The 22,748-nt window shown below is 41.8% G+C and overlaps 3 protein-coding genes and 1 long non-coding RNA gene across 4 annotated transcripts; 3 read left to right on the plus strand and 1 right to left on the minus strand.

The window, feature by feature from the left end:
* Positions 1 to 1,358: 1,358 nt before the first annotated feature.
* Positions 1,359 to 7,944, plus strand: LOC145444796 (uncharacterized). Its single transcript, XM_080322811.1, has one exon. The coding sequence runs from the start codon at positions 2,110 to 2,112 to the stop codon at positions 6,337 to 6,339; it is 4,230 nt and encodes a 1,409-aa protein (XP_080178937.1). The 5' UTR covers positions 1,359 to 2,109; the 3' UTR covers positions 6,340 to 7,944.
* A 421-nt stretch (positions 7,945 to 8,365) lies between these two features.
* LOC145444803 (uncharacterized) lies at positions 8,366 to 11,412 on the plus strand. The gene is made up of 2 exons (XR_013916794.1): positions 8,366 to 9,685; positions 10,529 to 11,412. It is a non-coding gene; the product is annotated as an uncharacterized LOC145444803 (long non-coding RNA).
* Positions 11,413 to 13,442: 2,030 nt separating this feature from the next.
* LOC145444802 (ATP synthase peripheral stalk subunit d, mitochondrial-like) lies at positions 13,443 to 15,900 on the minus strand. The gene is made up of 2 exons (XM_080322818.1): positions 15,565 to 15,900; positions 13,443 to 13,803 (listed from the first exon to the last, which is right to left on the minus strand). Exons 1-2 carry the CDS (start codon positions 15,892 to 15,894, stop codon positions 13,531 to 13,533), a joined length of 603 nt encoding a protein of 200 aa, XP_080178944.1. The 5' UTR covers positions 15,895 to 15,900; the 3' UTR covers positions 13,443 to 13,530.
* Positions 15,901 to 19,879: 3,979 nt separating this feature from the next.
* Positions 19,880 to 22,683, plus strand: LOC145444798 (succinyl-CoA:3-ketoacid coenzyme A transferase 1, mitochondrial-like). The gene has a single exon (XM_080322813.1). The coding sequence runs from the start codon at positions 20,041 to 20,043 to the stop codon at positions 21,574 to 21,576; it is 1,536 nt and encodes a 511-aa protein (XP_080178939.1). The 5' UTR covers positions 19,880 to 20,040; the 3' UTR covers positions 21,577 to 22,683.
* The last annotated feature ends 65 nt before the right edge of the window (positions 22,684 to 22,748 follow it).

Genomic DNA, 22,748 nt, shown 5'->3' on the forward strand with positions numbered 1-22,748 from the left:
CATCTTCAATTTCCTAAAAGAGGAGTACAAATTCTCCGAAAGTCGGACGTATGGTAACGCTTGTATATCAACATCAAAAATCGCATCACACCAAATTCATTCATATATACTGAAAAGATTATCGTTCCGGCAAATATGCCGGACCTGGCGTGTGGAGCAGTATCCCACCGGCCATCCAACAGTCGACGAGCATGTCCGTCCACATTCAAGTCGAAATACAAGCAATTGCAACTAAATAAATACTAGTCCATCCTCAAGATTACCGGACCACGACCTGACCTATCGATCTCGCCTTCCATGACACGCCACCCCATTTTTGTCGCTTGAATCATCCGTATCATTGCCAAAGCCCCACGGGGGCCTGGATGTGCAACTGATAAATCGCTTCTCAAAAGATTTGGTGTTCTAAACTTAGAAGATATGAGAAAGCTAGAAATTGCCAAGTTTATGTATCAGTTCCATTGCGGTCAATGTCCCTCAAATTTCAACGACTGCTTCACCTCGGAGACAAAAGCGCACAAGTACAGCATACGCGCGTCATCGAAGAACAACTTCTACCATATGATCAGGACTGAATACAAGAAAACGCATTGCTCTATCAAGTATGCCGGACCCCAATTGTGGAACAGCATCTCAGCATCTCGCGGGCTATCCGACAGTCGTCGAGCATGTCCGCATTCAAGTCGAAATACAAGCAATTTCTTCTAAATCAATACTAGCCAGTCTTCAGGATTACCGGACCACGACCTAACATCGACCTCGCCCTCCGCCACATGCCACCTCATTTTGTCGCTTGCGTCTTATATTCTCTGCATTACTTTTCATTTAGTGTGCATGCCTCTTATTTACTTCGCCTAGGGCCTAGGCTAAGGTGGGTGTCTGATCTTAATGGCTACTCCAAGTTGTTTCGACACCTTCCTATCTTTTCATTGTATCGCAGTCTTGTGATGTTTTGAAACGATGAAAATATTAATAAATCTGATTGATTGATTGATTTCTTTTTTTCTATTCTATCTTTTTTTACTTTTCATTCAGTGTGCAATGTGCATGCCTCCGCTTTACATCGACTGGAGACCAAGGTGGGTGTCTGATTCCATAGACTACTCCAAGTCGCTTCGACACCTTCCTATCTTTTCATTGGATCGCATTTTTGTGGTGTGTTGAACTGATAAAAATTGCTAATAAACCAATGATGATGATGATATACTTCTCCGTAAGTATGTCGCTCCGCTTCATTGCCCGAGAGAAATGTAGGCGGGGTACATAATATTAAAACATGACGTCATCAATAGTAGCATTCTTGCACGGGGTTTCTTGCGGTCAGGAGTTTGTTTTTCCGCTTTCGTTGGGCTAGATACGCTGATGGCGTAACTGAAAGTGAAAGCTTCTTCCTCTGTAGCTCGTATCTTCCGGGCTTCTTGCACATTTTCTCAAGTAGTGGAGGAATGAGAGGTTGGCCTGGAGTTGCAGGGATGTTACCAACAACAGCATGGAAAACGAACGAGTGCCGGTACCTTGTAAGAAACGTAACGAAATATAACATCAAATGGATAAGCATTGAGATTAAAGAGGCATGGGTCGGAGGGTGAAATTGACATGTCAGTTATTGGTTTGTTAATTTCAAGCTAAGGCTATAGTATACATTCAGTAGAATTGATATGGTTTGGTACGATTGAGCGAACAATAAGGACAATCACATGCAGAATAAGGTCAGTCTCTATACGTGCACAGTTAGGACAGTTTTTCCATAATAAAAAACCATATCCCCAAAAATTCGTATAGCTTAAGTATGTATATTTATGAGCATTTTATTTACCAAAGAGTAGCCTACGCAAAATAATGGTTGGATAAGACTTATTATGATTCAAAATATCTGATGATGTATATTCCGACCATATGATGTCAGCATTATTTTATGTCATGTAAAACTATTGTTATATAGTTTATATTATTGAATTTACCGTAACCAACTCGGCTTACTCATTGTGAAATGATGATAATGAAAAGTTTGTCAATTTATGCAGGTCTATAATTGTCTGTCTGGGTGGTATATGGTGTAGTAATTGCTTCCTATATGTAAGTTGTTGGATATAAACGATCCCATTCAACATGACGACAATCGAACTTACTCCGGACTTAGTGTTTGAACGTGCCGATGGTGTAGCGTCCCCCCTTCCCAAGTATTGGGGGCCATCCTCCACCCTAAGACCGAAATCAAAACCCAAACCTCACAGTCGCGGTTACCACTCCACTGGGTCCGCTACATTACCGACAAGAGGTCGAAAGGGGGGTGCAGCCGGCTCGGAATATGGAATTATGATCAGTGTCAAAGATATAAAGGGTCATCCGTTTGTGGTCTTGGAAGACAAAGACAAACAAAAGCATATGGTACAGGCCCCCGAAAATGAGGGTAATTCGTCCGTTCTGTCGTCGGAAGGACGTAACGGATTCTCTCCCGATGTTGACGATAATACGAGCCCGTCAGACCTATATTATAACTCGCCGACACGACGCGAGTACAAAAGACAGCCCGATCAGTCTCCAGTACCTCGGTTACGTTCGCGAGAGAGCATTAGAAGATCTGCGGAAAGACAAAACATTCCACCGTCTCACGCCAAAGTAAGATCAAAGAGCGTACCACCAGGCCAAGCTGGGCAAGGAAGAAGACAGCAAAGAGCTAGAAGCGTCTCGCCACCAGCTCGCGAGCGATCAATCAAACCCGTCGATAGCGAAAATATCAAACCCGTACGTGGCTTGATCGGATTTTTCGAAGCCACGTCACCTACACAGGAAACCAAGCCATTTCCAACGAACAAAAACACCGTGACACGTCCGACCCCAAGTTCGAAAATTCGCGATGTCGCAAATCGCGTGGTGTCGCCGACCAGCACAGTGTCTATTTCGAGTATCAATTCGTCGGTGGATGTATCTCAAAATATGCGGAGATCCGGTCTTACCGTGACGACAGTCGATGATCCGCCAAACGCATCAAATAAACCTGAAGGTCGCTATTTCGCGTTGACCTCTCCAGGCGTGACTAAATCGAACGGTGGTACATTCACCATGCCGAGATTAACAAAAATCGAAAAACCGGTAGATTACACCCCAAAAAAGGCCAATTTGAACAGACTACCGAGATCATCGAGCACAGAGCCTTACGAACCAAAGTCTCGTGACCCGAGACCCTTTACCAAGTCTCCTGGTCCACAACCGTACCACAAGCCTCAAGAAGCTAAACCGTCGAGCAGTAGCTCAACGGAAGGAGCAGATTTGAATAGCCCAAAATTCTGGGAAGATAGAAAGAAGCCTTCATACTTGCCGTCTTACCAACGAAACCTTCAAGCCGGCGATTCGTTTCCTAGAAAGAAGCAAGAAGATCAACACTCGAATGTGCCAAAGACACCAGTAAAAGAAGCATCCCCGGCCAGAAAGTATAGTTCCCCACCCAAAAAAACTGACTCAAAGGAAACTCCGGTGAAAAAAACAACAGAAGAATCTCCGAATTCGACACACGTCAGCAAAGCAAAGTTTATCGGGCCGAGCCAAATGCTGCTGAACAAGACAAGACGTAGAAAAAGCGGGCGTACCGCTCGAAAGCTGTCGACCGCGACTAGCGATAGCGAATACAGTGGATCTGAATTTTCCGACGCCGAGTCTTTGAAGCTCGGGGAAGATGCGTATCACGATAAAGCCGATACAGACGCCGCAGATAACGAAGTATTATCGATATCGCAATCAGCACCGCTGTCCACAACATCAGAGCCAAACGATGAACTGATCAAGCAGCTCGGTCATCGACGTACCCCGAGTATCAAGTTTGAAAAAATAGCAAGCGAGGACGTGACTAAAAGAGCACCAAATGACGAAGTGGACTCTTCGGTTTTGAACGAGCAGAAGACGCGTGCCGATAGTTTGGAAAAAGATCTGAAAAATGCTAACGATAAAATAGAGAAACTCAACGAGAAGATATCGGCGCTAGAAAGCAAGCTGCGTTCTGCGAATTGCGACATCGACATAAAGCAAGCCGAAAACGGGTTGCTGAAACACGAGGTCAGCCGGTTGAAGAAGAATTTGGAAGAGGCTCTGTCATCGGACGAAGATGAAAAACAGTCGGTCTTGAGTCTTCAAAGAAGCCTGAGCACTGCGAAACGTGACAAGTCCTCTCTGGAAGAGACGATCACGCTGTTGGAGTCTCAGAAATCGACGCTGAAATCGCAGCTGCAAGACGCGAGACGCGAACGCGAAGATAACGAATCTCAAATGCGTTCGTTGAGACATAGCATCGAGAAGTACCAGTCTAAGATCAACGAACACGAGAGGGACACGGAAAACGCTCGGAAAGAGCTTTCGCGCGCCAAACGTCAGTCTGAAGCTCAAGTTCGTGACCTCGAGAGTCAACTCGAGAAGGTGGAGGATAAATCCCGCGAGTTGCAGGTCGAAAATTCAGCGCTCGAAAAGCAATTGTACGAGTTGAAGCATCAGCAAATGGCGAACGCCGACGAAGACGAGCATATTAACGAGACTGTCCGGCAGTTGGAGCAGTCGAAATTGAAAGCTCTTCAAGATCTGGAGGCGGCGTATAAAGAAATTGACGAAAAATCGAGATCGTTGCGCGAGGCGGAACGCAAGAATAATAACTTGCAGGAAGAATTGCGTCGTATGGATGTTGAGATGGAAGCGGAATTGAAAGAGAGAGAGGCAACTTTGCTCGAGTCTCGTCAGTCGACGCAAAAACTGAAGGAAATGAAGGCCCAGGAGCAAGTGGCCAATCGCGAGATCGAAATGCTGAAAAAGGAATTGGACAACGTCAAGTCCAAAGGCATGGCGGCAAACTCGGAAATGACAGGCTTGCAGGATTTGATGGACGAGAAAGACTCCAAAATCGAATCGTTGGGAAGGAAAAACAAGGCCCTGCAGAAGGATGTTGAAGATTTGAAATCGTCTGCAGGTGAGCAAGATTTGTTATCTGCGGAAAATATGAAATTGTCGGGCGTCGTAGTCGATTTGAAGAAACAGCTGAGAGAAACGGAAATCGAATTGATGGCGACAAAGGATGCACTTGATGACGCGCAGAACGAATTGAAGAAAATCTCTGACAAAGCGGAACAGCATCGTCAAAAGGCGTCCGAGCTTGACCGGGACACGTATGAACTCCGAGATGACTATGAGAAAACAAAATCCGCGTTGGAACAAAAAGAGACGGCTTTAAACGCGGCTAGGGCCGCGATCGGTAAAATCGAAAATCAAATGAAGGACTACGAAGAGTCGCATTCGCAATCGGAAAAAGAGAAACATCTTATCGAAGCCGACCGGGACGAGACACGAAAAGAAATGGAAGCTCTCCAAAAGCGGGTTGAATCGCAAAGCAAGCAAATTGATGACGCTAACAAAACGGTGAAGGAACTACGTGCCAAACTTGCAGACGATGTCAAATCTGGCCTTGATGGCATTGAACGCGTAAGCGAGCTGAAAAAAGAAGTGCAAAGGTTGCAGTCGATGGCCGATGAGAAATCGCAGCAAATTTTCGCGGCCGAGGAAACGATATATCGACAAAAAGAGGTTATCGAGGACATGAACGCGATACACGAAAACGCAAAGAAAGCCGCTCTGGAAGAGATGGAGAAATTCATGACGGGTACCGAAAGTCAGTTTGGCGAGTTGCGGACGGAGCTGGAAAAGAAAAATGGTGTTATCGCCAGATTGGAGGCGGAAAAGAGAGATCTAGAGGAGGAACTGGATGAGTTAGAGAGACGGAATCCGCAGTACGAGGACGATCATGAGAAAGAGGAGGAGCTTGTGAATCTCAGTCAGAAATTGCGCGATGAGGAAGAGGAGAAGCGGATCCTTCTCTCCGGAATGAAAACGGCGCAAGACAAGTTAGGAAACGCCCTGAACGAGATCGAAATCGAACGTAGCCGCGCGCAGCTGCTTCTCGACGAGAAGCGAAAGAGCGAGGACGATGCAGAGTACCTCCGTGACAGGGTACGCGACCTGGAAGAACGTCTGGACCAGGAGGCGGTCGAACTGAACAACATCAAGGCCCATCACGTGAAAACGGAGAGGAAACTTCGTGATGTTCTGAAGCAGGCGCAGGATGAAAATGACAGGGCGGTTCACGAGAGGGAGCTGCTGGCGGTACGCGCCGAAGCGTCTGAAAGGCGCGCCGATGAGGCTGAGGCGGCAGTAGCGCGGGCTGAAGACGGCAGGGTGGACTTGGAGAATGAACTGCGGAGGCAGACTGAAGCTAATTATAAGTTGCAGCAGACTCTGGCCGCACTAGGCATCGGTCATTCGCCTGGCGGCTCTGACTCGCCAGACGGCTTGCTGACGTCGGTGTAATACACTGGTTTCAAACATTTTTATTTATGGTCGCGATCCATTTTAAGAATATAAAATTTTCCGCAACACACCTCTAGATTTGATAATCTGATAGCTAAGAAAAACGATCAAGACCTTTGTCCAGACATAGACCCAGCGATTTTAATTCGCCAATTGACTTTTTCTTGTCTGGTATTTGAATCTTTCAGTGTTGAAGTTTTTTCGTTTTAAATCCAGTCTACAGTAGTGTTACTGCCCAAACGGTAATTGCCCGCCGTAACCACTAATCATACGCAGACGTGTTGATGAATTGTCGCGAGAGCTTGTCTGCAATTACGAACGCTTGTATCGGTGATGTAGTATCTGCTTGCGGTGCTTGTATTATCTCGTATTCTATTGCAATCTTATAAACGGTGCTTGATTTTGACGTGGTGTAATCGTTTGTTGCATACTCGACCATTGTAATAATCATTGTGATTTGCGGGTGATATAAAAGCAATTTAGTTCCAGATCCATTTCTACATGTATGTCGTATCTTACCTTTATGCAGTATATTTATCCTCTCGGTAGACTAACTTGGCAATTATTTACACTAAGTCGTGTTTGAATGTGTTCTAGAATAGGTTGGGCCGTGGTTTCGAGTGCTGTTTGTGAAATGCGCTTGTGTACATAAAAGGAAAGCGATTACCTGTATCTGTCATAGTGAAGACTTAATAACTGGTAGGTGTGTCATGTGTACTTGAATAGGTCTCTAATAAATCCTGAGGCTCTGGCGGCCCGGTGAATTGAAATCATATTTAATTGTGATATGGAAAGCACTTCTTTTGTTTATATCATATTTAACATCAATCAGACTCAACGAAGCATAACATCCAAGGTTTTATGATTCGTGATCCCCTCGCTTTAATTTTTGTGAAAGAAACCATGAAATAGCTTGGTGGCTTTTATGAAGGCTTTCATATCATTTGACCGTCTTTTATCAAGTATTATATTACTCATTTGCACACACGAGTTTGGGTCCTGTCTTATGTGTCTGGGTTGTATTATCTTTGCACCATTTGTGGTATTCTGAAGTTTTACTTTTTAATCACGAGAGTTATCTGAAGCATGCTGGGTATCTTTATTTTCACATGGTTTTTAGCCTGGTCGGGGGACTTTGATAGTCCCTGCTAATGATCACATTGAAGCATTGACCTGTTTGTGTGGGCATTACAAAATTAAGATGAATGATTCCAATTGGAATCTTGTCTCGTGCTTATCATGCCTGAATCTGTACAGTGTTTCAATTATCATCAGCCGCTGTCACTTATGGTCTGAAGCGGTTGACAGCTGTGGAACGGCGTACGCCGACCGATGTGACACTCTGAGAATTTGTCAGGGATTCAAATTCTTGACACTGCCAATAATATCATTTCTTATCGCTTGAGAGAATGGTACTTTATAAAATATCATGAATGTATTTTTTAATTTCGGTGCTTCTTTTTTCTTGATGATTGTATTTGCTAATTATTCCTTGCGCCTCACCTGACAGTTAGCAAAGCATCTGTAACAACACTGCTAATGGCATATTTTTATATATCACAAATTCCATTTTACTAACAATTTTCGTATAAATAAAATCACAGATGCCATTACCGAGATTTAGTCTTCGTTCGTAATGCGATACATTCTTGGCCTACAAGTTTTGGAGAAGGAAAAGCTGATGAAATGGACACCTCGATACAAGAGTATGCGAGCACACGGAGAAAATTGGACTGCTCACTGCTATTGGCTTGCCCGTACGTTAATTCTTGGCTCTGTTCCATACAGTATAGCCTACATTAAACCTGTATTATATGGCTAATAATGTTTGTTGTTTACTGATGTGTAAGTCCGTTGATACATAGTTCTTATGACTGCAACTTTAATGCTTTTGACTCCCCCAAACCATTTATGAATACCGTTCTCCTGCTTGCTTGACACGATTCTCTTCAATGCGCTACATATTTCCCCTAATCTCCAGGCATTCTCAAATTTACAGGTACGGAAATGTGTGGATGCGGAATGCCGTGAGGTAAAGTGATGTAAGGCCTAGGTATGTGGTCGGAATCATGATGTATCATGACAAGAATGCAAGGCACGCACTCATTCATCGTGTTTTGGTAGCTTTTCCGCATCAGGGATTTTGCTGGTGGGTATGTATTATTTTGGTCCCACGGATGAAAATCTGTCTACTGTGCATATGATGAATTGCAATTTGTTTATCGAAATTGTGAACTTCATTCCTCGTTTGTTCAATGTTTATATCTCTGCAAAATCTGTTGCTACAACTCCTGCAATATTACTTCTATCAGTTATCATGTCAGTATTTTCCTTTGTAAAACTGTTGAAATCACTCTAAGTTGGGGGGTAAGTCTACGTTGTGCTTTGTATTAACTAACAGGTAAATGCATCAAGTGGATAATACAACATGAAACTCGTAGCGTGGAAAAAATTACAACATAATATTACACCATAATCGGGTTTCATTTTTATTGAAAACCTAAAAACATTTATCATTTGTCTTCCTCACTTTGACACTTTTGTTTTTACTATTTCTCAATCGTTGATGTAGTTTCTTTGGTAGTTTTTAATATCAATTCCCAGAATCCCCATTCCGGGTCCCGTCATGCTATTTTAATTGACACTTGTGATTTTACCTCAAAACACCCACCCTTGAAATAGGAAGTTGATCATTGTGAATGACAAAGCTCCAAAATTAATTCACGATTTGCTGAAGATGACCTGATATAGTATGGTAACTAATTGCATAGCACACGTAAAGTAACAAAATAATCAAATGGCTATATGTCCGTGCCCATTAATTTTTGACCCCGAATTTTGAAGGAGACAAATAATGTATGACGGTCGAACAAATATATATATTTAATGCACGACAGTCATCGTAACAGGCGATATAAATCCGACTTATACAACCTTTGAACCAACAATGGTTGATGATGACAATTTAATTTGCTGTGTTTGAGCAGTTTATGAACCAACTTTTATCATGGACTACGATAAATGAGGCCTGCTAGGTCGTGGTGGCTTATACTCATTGTAACCCTGCACAAACACATCAGGTTACTCATGTTGGGTTAAAAAATATTGGAAAATTTATGATAGATCTCATGTTAAACTGCTGCTATGGACTCATTCACAGTTGCTATCGTTTGATTATGTGCATTTGTAGTACAAAAAAATCATATTTTGCATGCCTTCTCTTTGTTACAGAACATCCTATTGTCAAGCCGTCTCCAAAAATCTTCATCATCGGTAATATTGTATATTGCCTTGAAAGTCCAGTCGTATCTACATAGAAGAACATGTTAAATTCTTAATGCTCCAGGTATGTGCCAAGTCTAATTTTCTTGCACTATGCAATATTGCTAATTCACAAGTATACTCAACTAGTTTGAGAACCCAAGCTAGGTATGCTCTTATTAGCGCAGGGTTGGCCAACGCTGGTCATGAAAACTCAAGGTGCATTCACGTCCTGACCGCACGAAGCGTGAAAATTCTTCGAAGTTAACATATAAATTCTGTCAATAATATTGTTACTTGCATATATTGGGGGCCACCTCTGTGGCTGTCTAGTTTGCAAGGTCATGAGCATACGGAATCTGGAGATATCAATATTGAAGGTTTCGGCCTGCATGCATCTATCAGCTTGCAAGTCTCATGTTTGACAACACATTCTCTCATGTTGCCAGTAGTTCGACTCGATACTATACATTAGACGTATTTTTAATTTTCAGGACAGGTCGGCTACCCATATTAAAAGCAAGTTCACAATAAATTACCTGGGTAATTCACTTTTGCTAATGTAACTAATTTGGAAAATTACCCCACATGCCAGTCGGGGCCACCCCTGTATTGGTGGATGCAAAAACTTTAAAATCGAAGATATTGATTTCATGTGCTTTTTCTGTAGGCCTACTTATGGTACCTACTCGAATGATGCCGTTACCAGTATATATGGATTGTACAACACAACATTGACAAATAATAACAGCTATCATTATTCGCATTTTATAACGCTTTAAATACGCATCTAAACTTCATTCTGTGCTCATTACTTGGGAGTATTTTGCAACCCTTATCCTTTGGAATGGCCCCTAGATTTAGGAACCACCGATATAGCATTTCGAACTCTATATTTTATACATTTCTGTACGTTTGTTTTTGACAGTTTTATCGGAATGGAAAGATCTGGTCATGGCAGTAAGGTGTTTCTGAGATGCTTCCTATACCCGGGAATCAAGGATCTCTGTAACTGCGCAATTGGTCGATATCAATTGCTGCTGTCCAAATATCCGAGAAGATACACTAGCAGCACCCTGGTGATACGTTACAATTTCTTCTGAAATGATGCAGTCGTTATATATCACAACAAAAAAGAGCCAAAGTGACACTACAAAAAAGTCGTCAAGCACAAAGGCCAGCAATTGGCTTGGAGAAGGTCATCAGTCTGAAGATTGCTGTATGTCGACTGAGAAAAATGAATGTCTACCTACTGAAAGCGACGTGCGAGAAGCTATGTATTTCTGATGACGGATTTGGCCAAAAATCTGGTGACTCAATGAGTTTGCAAGGTTTCAACTCAATGACATGACATCTGCTTGTCTCAGCGTCGTTGAGACAATGTCACTTATAACTCTTATGCAATCAACACAAATCAAGTCCAAATGTTTCGAATTTGTTGGCCAGTGGATCATGTGCCCATGGGCACACCGGCGCCTGCTTGTCTGAATCCGATTTTGCTGAATTTGTGTAACGCTGCTTGATGTATTTGAACTAATGTAATATAGTATCTATAAAACGTGATCTGAGAATTCCGTACTTCAATACTGTGAACATATCCCGACTGTTTTCTTTGTGGTACAATATAGCCACACGCAGTCGAATGTGACTCTGATGCTGTCGGTGGAATCCGTGGCGGTTATCGTTTACTGATTGGGATGACGCATTTCTCAAAATCTCACCCTCTGTTCAGTCCATTCTCCAATTATTTAGATGAATTCGCTTAGGAACAGACGCATACAATCAATAAATCAATCTATTTTTCTGACCACATTCCATTTTGTGAATTGGATTTTCAATTCGGCTGCGTTAATGGCCCCTTGCTCAGGACAGTTGGAAGTGGAAGCCAATAAATTAGTGATCTAAATCATGGTAACTTTGCAGAAGTACAATTTAGTACCTGAAGCACATGCGATATGAAACTAATAATTGCTGGAAATCCATCATTACCTGCACCAGGGGTGGCAGGCAGTCGCCCGTGGGCCAAATTGAGTTTTTCATGTGTCCTGTCCTGTGGCATTGTTCCGTAAAAGATTAAAAATAGCAAATATATGTTGCATAAATTTTCCCATGTATTAAATTAGTGATTTAAACTCAATTTCCCAAACTATTTACAAATTGAGTCGTATTTAATCACTTGCTGTATTTCTGACCTGATACAAGCGCTCGATTGCTTGTCCTTGCAGTAAAACATCGTTTCGGCATATTTAAGTCGCATGAGAATCGGTAATTACGATATATTACAAATCCAGCTTCAAATAAATCATCAAATTTGGGTTTGTCAAATCCAAATTATCATATCTAATACCTAGGCCTACATTGAATGCATTATAGTTAACCATTTGAATTGACTTTCATAAAATCACTACTAGTATTACATAGCCATGCCTCATGTCTGTATGTATTTGATCGAAGCCGGTATTCTCACTCTGTCGCTACCAGCAGATATATCATTCACTTCTTCCACCCTAGCAAGCTTGTACATTTACGGTTACCATATTACGCTTTTTCAAAATTTTCAGACTTGCAATACCGGAGAAAATGGTAAATTTATCCTGACTTGGTGGTTGGTTGACTAAATAAAAGGTCACCTTTTCCCGAAATAGCTTCCGGAGCATTACTTCAGTGCCGATTCACTGTACGGTATCTCAGTTGAATTTTACCCTATATTTGGCCTAAATTCTCAAAAATTAGGACACTTTAGAAAAAGTCAAATAAGAGGACGTATGGTAACCCTATGTATATCTTGTAAACATTTGTCATCACTCTGATTTAGCCAAGGTGATGCAATATCCTATAATAGGCTGGACGACAGGCAGCAATTTATTTAAGGTAACCCCTATATTAGTATTCGTCTTGTTACCTTCGGTTTGCAGTCATGAGATGAAGAATGATAGGTCAACAACGAACGTGGGTTTTTCGAATTCCTAAAGCGTGACCTAATAAGGTAGTGAAAGAAGAATATTACTCGAGTGATTGCTTCAATTGCAAACATGCTAAAACTATTTCAAGTAGGAAACCACAGTTGCATAGGATTACCAGACGTCCTCTTTTGAGAGGATTTGTCCTCTTTTTTGACTTTTTTGAAAATGTCCTCGGAGGACGCCCTTTTGTCCTCTTTTTTGAGAATTTAGGTCAATTTAGAGCAAATTGCGAGTGATATGCCGTAAATTAGCACAGAACTGACGCTCCGGCGGGCATTTCGGAGTGAAAAACGGTGAATTTAGCTCTGGGCGGAAAGATGATCTTTTTTTTTTAGTCATCCACCTAGCAAAGCGGGAAGAAAAACGGTATTTTGAGCTCTGAGCGGAAAAGATGACCTTTTTTTTTAGTCAACCGATCACAAAGTGGGAAAAATTCACCGGTTTTGCAAGTCTCAAATTTCTGAAAAAGTGTCCGCCTTTTAGATTTCCAAAATATGGTAAGCCTACAGTTGCAACACCGGGTTATTGGCCAGTAACCATATCTTGACAGCTTCCCTACTACCCCAGTGGCAACAGTGTAGGTTTGAATTGAGTTCAATGTAAGCAGTCTTGAGTGGTACGAGAAACACCGGGTTGGCAGCTCTGCTACTGCCGTCCCGTAGGATGTCCCATAGGATTCAATGCAACTAACCCTGCTTGTTTATTTGAGCCATGTGATGTACCCAATATACATATTGTAAACTTTCTGGCCTGTCCTAATTATTTGCACACATCCCTCTATTGGGAAAAGCGGACTACTAGCATGAATCGTACTACTGCCAGAGCTTCTGAACAAATATCACTTCTGCTGAATTCATCACATCGTCATCACTCGACAAGTAAAGTGATAAACCAGGTTGTATTTCTGATAAGATGATGCCCAAGAGAAGAGCGTTATGCCACACGGTACTGAGCAATTAAATTCATTTCAAGCCTCTTGGTAAAATTTCTTCATGTCCTCCATGCTCTTGTGCGGCCAATAAGGATATTTCTGGTAATCGGGTCTTCGCTGTGGGAAGTGCTCCATCACGTCATCCACCGTCAGCTGTTCCACCGCTGGCAGATTCAACAGTCTGTTTAGGTCGATGCTCATTTGCGCTATTCTAGCATCGCAATCGGCGACAAATTTCGCTACTGTTTCGCTGTCAGCTTTGGCCTTCTCGGCGAGTTGGGCTGACTTGGTATCTACCGGCTCAGGTACCTGCAACAAACAAGAAAAATGCTAAATACACTACATTTGAAATTTTTATTGAACCTTATTCATCCACGCACCATGAACATGTGACACGTTAGCATGTATTTATGAAGGATGTGAGTTAAGTTATGGGCTACGCGGAACAGTCATTCTTCATTGTGTGGGGAACAAATGATACACTTGGTCTACTTATAAATTTGAATACAATGTCTAATATGCAACTAATTGAATACCAGATTGGATAAAATTGAACACCCTCGAATGGCTTTGAAAGCACCTGACGGGATGCGATAGTAGCTTTCAATTGGGACAGGTTAAATTCAATATAGCGCTCGGGTCACCATAGCACACCAAGCATTAATTAAAATGCAACCGACCGTATTCAACAGTGATCATAGCAATCAAAAATTAACAGTTTGTTGGTTGAATATTTCAAAGTAAAGCAAACACAGGTCTTATTGAGGGCCTTCATTCTTGTTTCAAAGGCAAGTGCACATTTCAGCAATAGGTGTGTTCCAATAAATCTGGACCCTCGAACAGTCGGCAGATCGATAGACTTGACCAACGGTACAATCGACATGATGAAAGGGAAGGCGAAGGACGTAGTTTATTTTTGTCCTTGATGTTTTTGCGGCATATGCATATCATGAGTACATGATGTGCATATGCCGCTGGACAAGAAAGGTGCAGATATAGCCTTGTACGGCTTTCTAAGTCTTGCACCACCCCTCCATGCTATCCCAGTATTGCATGAGCGCCAAGCAGGGAAGCCATGGATACCAGTGTTACTAATCACGTAATCAGGTCTTTGGTTTGACCCGCCCGGGGATCGAACCCACGACCTACCGATCAAGAAGCCGGTCGCTTAACCATTATGCTGTCTTGTCAGTAAACATTATTTGTAGGCAAGGAGTTTGGCGATGTTAATTTATATGCACCGCTATCGGCACGAGACTGCAGTTCAAGACTGGAATGTTGCACGTTTTCAAGTGGGCTCCTCCTCGAAGGACAAATAAAAGGAACAGCATAGACAGGACGAACACTATTACATCGGACATTATTGCTACATTATACCAGTATATGCCTATGTAAATATTAGATGCTTGGATCAATGGAATAAGCTTGTTTCAAAATCCTCATATCAGTTCATTTTAACACATTGAATACTGGTAACCCTCGAGTCTTGAGAAGATCAAAATAATTATTATTCAAAGCGGGTTTCCAACCTTCTTTACATAGTGGTTCCTTTGAAAATTACAAAGAAACAATATTTTATTTGAAAACTGGCTTATCTTATACTATACCGTAGATTGTAGAACATACAACACACAACAAAAGTACATGATAGTGCATTAATTAGTTATTAACTATATATTTTAATATTAATATTTTGATGGCTGAGCTTCTTTTTACTCTGGCAATATCTCAATTGGCGGAGGAGCTGTGGAGGGAAGATAGTAAATTCAAGATAAGCAAGTAGCTTATTGCTGTACTATTGGTTTTTTAATAAACTTTTTTGTTACAGTTGAGTAGGCCTAAATTTACCGACAAGTTTTTTCGATACCCACTTGAAAAAGGCTCATGGGTCCTAGGTTGGGAGCTCGTGATTGAAGGTGACGTCATTAAAAAACAGAATTACACTAAGTCACTAGCAACATCAACATCAGTGAGATTTTGGTTTCATAGCTAATGCATTTTTGTAGAAGTCTGTAAGGAATCTGATACTCAGATTGGTCGGATATAGGCATATGAGCAATAAATGTTTACCTTGTAGGATTCGAATTTCTTCTTGAAATCTGTAACCAAAGCTGTATCTGCAACAGAAGTCTCGTAGTGTTGCCAGTTAACGGCCACTTCTTGTTGCTTGGCCTTCAGATTCGCCGCCAAGATGTTGTCGCTCTTATTTTTGAATGCTAGAATCTTGGCTCGATTCTGGTTGGTAGTCCTTTGAAGGAGTTGACTCCAGTCAACGACCTTGGCGACCTGTTTAGCTGCCATTTCGTTTATACGAAGTACCGGTATCGAAACGAATGAAGATGTTCCGGCAAACTCAGTCAGTCGACGCAAAGTTCTAGTGGTGCAGAGAGTTCTTGCCATAAAATTCCTGCGTTAAAAGTCTAGCAAAATTTTATGTGATGGTTAATTCTGGAAAAAGTACATTAGTATTCATTATTTATAACAACTTCGTAGTCATATTTTTCTTATAGACCTACACTTTAATATGCAATTGTGTCCCGTAACGATATTTCTATTAGAATCGAGTAAAAATATGACATGACATTTCAAAAACATATCATGCATGAAGGATATGACCTATGAACTACGTCAGTGTTTATATAGCTCAGTGTTCTCCAGTAGTCCTCAACCGCCGGTCCGCGACGACATTCCTGCCGGTCCGCCAGGAATATTACAATTTTATATTTCAATTTCAAAATGCAATGTTGAAGGCTTGTCCATTGATAAAATAAATAAAACATCAAATTTCAAACTGATTCAAAACTTCGTGAGGTAACTTTAGGGCTGGAGACATGTTTGGTTTGACTTAAAGTTCAAGACGTTTCATTTGACGACATGCAAGCGACATGTACATAACAGATACGAGTTCACTCATCACTTAACAGCGCAGTTTGATCATTGGTTTTCAATTCATTCATTTTGTGCAGGACCGTAACTGGGGCACCCCAAACGGCCCAATCGGAGAGGGGCCGAACTTGAAAACGGCCCAAAATTATGTCGCAAATGAACATTAATCATGGTGTATTTATTTGAAACAATTCCAACATCTTTCAATTTCTTTTCGGCCTTTGCACGATTTAGTGTCCCTACATGTCTTGCTTATTAGGTGCCCTTCTCCGAAAAATACGTATGATTTATAGGGATTTCGGCGTCAGCAATTACCGCGCCACGACGTACCAAGACATAGTGAAGTTTAGGTTGACATGGGACTCCGAAAGATGGGCCAAAAATTCGACCGCGAGAAAACCGCTTCTGTCGTGAATGATCGAAACTTTTCGCTATTGTCGCGATAAGCTACGTAAGCTCTCTGCTTACGCTGAGTAGAATGGAGGTGATCACAAGTTCAGGTGAAAACATTCACCCAAGTGTAAGGTCTAAGTGCGAAGCCCTCGGAAGTTTGGCTTATCGCCCTGTGAGGTCCCCAAGAAAGAACACCGTTTTTGGGGGTGGGCTGACGAAGTGCTTTTTCGGCCCGGTATAGCTGCTGTAATGCGTTTTCTTGCGGCACGCATTGTATTCGTAGTTGCCAGAGTAGCCTGCGTCTGGTGGCAGTGGGCAATGAGCAAGGTAGCACGACAAGGTGCTTGGTGAGACTCCGATATGCTTCTTCTCTCGATATTGTCAAAGAGAAGAATATTATTGGAGTCAGCGTGGCCAGTTAACTCACGGCCTTCAGCGCGAAAGACTGTAAACGACTCTTGGCGGTTGCACATCTATCTGGACAAGGCAATTTGACCTCGACTCGGCAGACTCACAACCATAAAATCCCATGGATGCCATCATGAATTATAATTAAATACGATTAGAACTAGGGATGGTGTGAGGTTCACACGTTCGCGTTCTGTGTGTGATCCTCAGAAATTTAGAGGTTCACGTTCACAGACGAACCTTGGTAGGTTCTGCACTGTGAACCTTTTTCATATATTACAATTTTCACTTCATTATGACATCTTTAGTTAGAATTTATTGCATTTCAACTGCGGGCCACTCTATGCATGGCGCTGACAGCACAAAAAAATCAAAACTAAACGAGCATGCACCTTTACAATCTCAAAATATTTAGTTGCTTTTTTACAAAAGTTTGCTCGAAATATCCAGTTTTCCGTTTGTGAATATTTAGCGACTCTCTGCTGTGTTCTTGACCCGCTATCACACAAGATCAAGAGCGAAATACAGTACATGTAGTCAGCGAATGATGCTTATTCAACCAATCAACGAAATTGATATCGTTGACTGATGTAAAATATCTATAGCAGGCCTAGGGGTTCAATCTTAACTTCATATATTTATTGTATCATAAAAACCAAATCCGTGCGCTTGGGGTGTTGGCTACTATCGTTAGCAAGTATAGAAACTCGTTTTACACTCTGCTCAATATCAACGTAGCAGTACTGAGACGCCGAATACATTGTCCGGTCTGGCCTAGACCCTTAAGGTGTAAGTTTATATTCCCTTGCAAATCCTCATCGAATTTGTTGGCAAAACGACAGAAGATATGGATTTTATGGGATTATCATTTAATTGCCCCGGTTGATACATTTGGCGACGTTTAAAACGTCAATATGTACTTCAGCATTGTGGCATTACGTTACTCGAGTCGTCGCTAGCTATCGTATACATTAACATAGGCTATCATTTCACTGAAATGTATGGTTAGAAGTAACAATAACACGTCACGTGACGTCATGAGGTTCATGTTCGCGTTCACACGAACCTGAACCTTTCAGAGGTTCACACCATCCCTAACAAAAACCTCCAAATGCCACTCTCTAGCACCATACAATTGCAAAAAAACGGTTGCATACTTTACATTTTGGCTTAATTTCAATTTTGAAAGTTTAACGGTCCGCCAGACATTTTTTGAGATTTTACCGGTCCGCGAGGCTAAAAAGGTTGAGAACCACTGTTCTCAACCATTTTTGTCTTCGCGGACCCTTTTTGTACCGTCACGGACCGCCGAAGATTTAGTTCAATCATAGCAATTTACAACGTAGCTACGTTGTAAATTGCTATGGTTCAATTTTAGCCAATGACATATATCATTGATTTTAGCTATATCATCGTGCAACCGTTATCTATCCTGGGCTAATATCAACTGTAGGCTAGTGATAAACAGCATCAAAATGACCATTCTTTAAAGCAGAGGTCTCAAACACGCGGCCCGCGGGTCGCATGCGGCCCGCTAGAGCATTTTGAGCGGCCCGCGACGACATTTCAGATTTTTAATAATTTGACAATATTAAGTGTCACATATATCTTTTCAGGTTATAAAGTCAAAATTCTCTCTCAAATTGTTCCGAAAGCCTGAAACTATTCATCAAACTTCACTATCACATCTATTGCAAACGCTACCATGCAGGGGAAGATTCACTATTTCGCCACATTTCCAATTCATGATGACAAAACCTGACCCTTAGACGATTTGTGGCGGAAATGTGTGAGTTGGACTTGGACGCAACCTTTCTTAGAATTACTCAGACTCGGGCTAACTCGATGGCAAAATGAAAATGACTCGAGTGGACTCGGAGTGACTCGGAATGCCGTGGATTTGTTAGAACCATGGACGCAACAAACTAATCGTGTATCAGGGGAATAGTAATAGATCGAAAGGTCGTAGCTTGGTATTTCGCTATAACTAAGCAAGTAGCCTAGTTATGGAAACCATTGGCAATCTGTTAGTTGCATCTTTGGTCGCTAAACCATGTTATTAAGGCAACTTCAAGGTACCGAGTACCGTATAGTCATAGCAATTTACAACGTTTTTTACGTTGTAAATTGCTATGGTATAGTGGTAGGCTACTCTCCAACGATATAACAACAATGGGCCGTTCGGCGTTCCGACATTTCAATCAATTTTCGACAATTCTAATTTTCACAATTAGAAATAAAACAATTTCTAATGAATAAATACTAGTCCGCCCTCAAGTTTACCGGACCACGACTTGACATATCGGTCTCGCCTTCCGTCGCATGCCTCATTTTATCGCTTAATTGTCTTTTTGTATTATCTTCTTTTACTTTTCATTCAGTGCGCAATGTACAATTGTGCATGACTCCTCTTTACACCGTCTGGCCCGAGTGGGTGCCCTAAACTACTTCAAGTCGTTTCGTCGCCGTCCTATCTTTTCATTGTATCGCAGTCTTGCGGTGTTTTGAATCGATGAACTGAGCTTAGCTGAAGTGTGACTGAACTACCTGTTATGCTGATGTGAAACCGGTAGATGTCGTCAAAGGTGTACGATTTGTCTCGACATCGTTGTGGTCATTGTCACTTCAGCTATATTATTGTTCGGTGAGGGTTTGTTTTGGGACGTTGTTATTCGCATGCGCATAAAGCTGTATTAGCTGCTAGGGTTATGTGCCAAAGTGCCAATGTGCCAAAGTCTTTTCTTGCTTTTTTATTATGCTTTATCATGCACGTTGAAATAAAATCACTAAAGAAAGTATCATGTATTTATGATGGTGTTATCCCTGTGCTAATTAACAACTAGGTGCAGAGATAGTGTAATGATGCGTTGGTTATATCAAGGCCTGTTGAGTTCTTCGCGTCGTGTTATTTCCCCGTATCGTCGAGGATTTTCGGTTACTGCATCACACCAAGCCAGATTTGTTGATGACGCGACGGAAGCCGTTCGTGATATCAAAGATGGGTCGAAGCTATTGGTTGGTGGATTCGGATTATGTGGGATACCCGAGAATTTGATAGGAGGTTTGCTGAATACTAAAGTGAAGGATTTGACAGTGGTGAGCAACAATGCTGGAGTGGATAACTTCGGACTTGGATTGCTTCTGCAAACGAAACAAATCAAAAGAATGATATCATCGTATGTTGGCGAGAACGCAGAATTCGAAAGACAGTTTCTTTCTGGCGAGTTAGAAGTAGAACTAACTCCTCAAGGTACTCTTGCCGAGCGGATCCGTGCTGGAGGAGCTGGGATACCTGCGTTTTTCACTCCTACTGGTTACGGCACACTGATCCACAAAGGCGGTGCGCCGATCAAATACGGAAGCGACGGATCTATCGTAGAAGCTAGCGCGGCTAAAGAAAGCCGAGAATTCAACGGTCATAATTATGTGATGGAAGCAGGAATCACGGGAGACTACGCGCTGATAAAAGCATGGAAAGCTGATACTGCCGGTAATTTGATTTTCAGAAAAACGGCACGTAATTTCAACCCGCCGATGTGTAAAGCCGCCAATATCACCATCGCAGAAGTGGAAGAGATAGTAGAGGCGGGAACAATCCCTCCGGAAGACGTACAAGTGCCCGGAGTTTTCGTACACCGCGTGATCAAGGCAGAAAAATACGAGAAACGAATCGAAAGACTAACCACCCGCATCGTCGACTCAAAATCAAGCGACAAGCCGTTGAGTGAATCGGCGAAACTGCGGCAGAGAATAATACGCCGTGCCGCACTTGAATTCAAGGACGGCATGTATGCAAACCTTGGCATTGGTATGCCGATGTTAGCGAGTAACTACATTCCCGAAGGCATAACAATAAAGTTACAAAGTGAGAATGGCGTATTGGGACTTGGTCCATTTCCATTGATGGGGGAACAAGACCCAGACCTTATCAATGCCGGAAAGGAAACGGTAACTGTACTCCCGGGCTCTTCATATTTTTCTAGCGACGAAAGTTTTGCGATGATTCGCGGAGGTCACATTGATGTCACCATCCTCGGAGCTATGCAGGTTTCGAAATTTGGGGATTTAGCCAATTGGATGATCCCTGGTAAAATGGTTAAAGGCATGGGCGGCGCTATGGACTTGGTGGGCAGCCCGAAAACTAAAGTTGTGGTCACGATGGAACACAATGCTAAAAATGGTTCCGCCAAAATACTGGACGAATGCTCTCTTCCGCTAACAGGGGTACGTTGTGTTGATACCATCATCACAGAGAAATGTGTTTTCGATGTTGATAAAGAAGTCGGTCTTAAACTGGTAGAAATCGCAGATTCCTTATCAGTCAAAGACATTGAAGAATGTACTGCCTGTTCTTTTGTGGTCAGCGATGATTTAAAACCCATGGGTCAAGTTTAAATGTTCGATATGTTGGTTTTGCACCTACTTTTTTAATGACAATATTGCCAAAATATCATGTTACATGTTGATGAACCAATCGTTCCGTGTTTCCAAAAATTATTGGAAGACCGTCCAATATCTGCACCATGTGGGCGAATTCAATCCTTTTCAGGACATTCAACTTAGCGCAAAAAAGGTGGCACTGCTGGCACATCTTAGGAGCCGTGTCGGAATGCTTCTGTAGGTACTAAAGATTTGTCATATCCGTACTTAAATGGGAGTTGGCATTTGTGAATATAGTTGTACAGTGATTGATTACTAAGTTTGTTCCTGTATGCATTTTGTTGTGGGATTAAGATTTTTGAATTCTTGAATCAAGGTTGATTTGGTTTGTTTGGAAATGATCCTGGTGCGTTTTTGTCAACTATTTGTTACATATTCAGATTGAGTTTGGATTTTAGTGTATTGATAAAAGATGTGTAATGATAAGAATTGAGCTTGGTGACTATGGTCGTATGGAGTAGGCCTAATACTTCGATTCAGTGGGAATTGCCGACCAAATCCTGAGTTCATTGGGATCATCTCTTGTTAATATTGATTGAGCCGATATACCAAAGAATGGTGGATATATTTGAATGTATCTTGGATCTATCTGGTTTACGAGTGCCGAATGAGGTTTTCGTTGCAATAGGACACTACAACTTTCTATTGCATCAAATTAGGATAAGCAGCCCATACGGGTATCAATTTTGTGATTTTTTTGGGAGTAAAATTCAGCTTGCCAAGTGCGTGTGTGTTCAACAGATGGCCTATTTAGTTAAGGATTTTTAAAATACACTATTTCTCATGCTCATCTTTGAGACACTTGGAATAGAATTAAGCTACCATGACACTATTTTTATATCAATTAGGATCTTGGCATGCAAGTTTCTCAACTGAGTCACTAATGGTCGATTACCCCTTAGTTTCTGTCACAACAATCAAATTGTTGGTCTTGCACACTTTTGCTTATTGAGATCGATCACAGTGTGTCGTATTGGTGAGTCATATTATGACACGATGCCTGTGAAACTACACTCTCGTGTGAATTTGCTCTAAACTATTGCCTGAATTATGAATTTTAGATCTAGGGAATGCAGAAATTTATTCCTTACTCCTAAATCTACGTTAATATAATGTGAACTACTTGT

The sequence above is a fragment of the Botryllus schlosseri genome, chromosome 8 (genome assembly GCF_051294905.1).
Source record: "Botryllus schlosseri isolate E-star chromosome 8, Bs_hap1, whole genome shotgun sequence".
NCBI classification, from domain to species: domain Eukaryota; kingdom Metazoa; phylum Chordata; class Ascidiacea; order Stolidobranchia; family Styelidae; genus Botryllus; species Botryllus schlosseri.

Coding starts and splice junctions, on each gene's coding strand:
- LOC145444796 (XM_080322811.1), top strand. CDS start 2,110: ATGACGACAATCGAACTTACTCCGGACTTAGTGTTTGAACGTGCCGAT.
- LOC145444802 (XM_080322818.1), bottom strand. CDS start 15,894: ATGGCAAGAACTCTCTGCACCACTAGAACTTTGCGTCGACTGACTGAG. Junction 13,804..15,564: donor AGAAATTCGAATCCTACAAG/GTAAACATTTAT, acceptor TGTTTGTTGCAG/GTACCTGAGCCGGTAGATAC.
- LOC145444798 (XM_080322813.1), top strand. CDS start 20,041: ATGATGCGTTGGTTATATCAAGGCCTGTTGAGTTCTTCGCGTCGTGTT.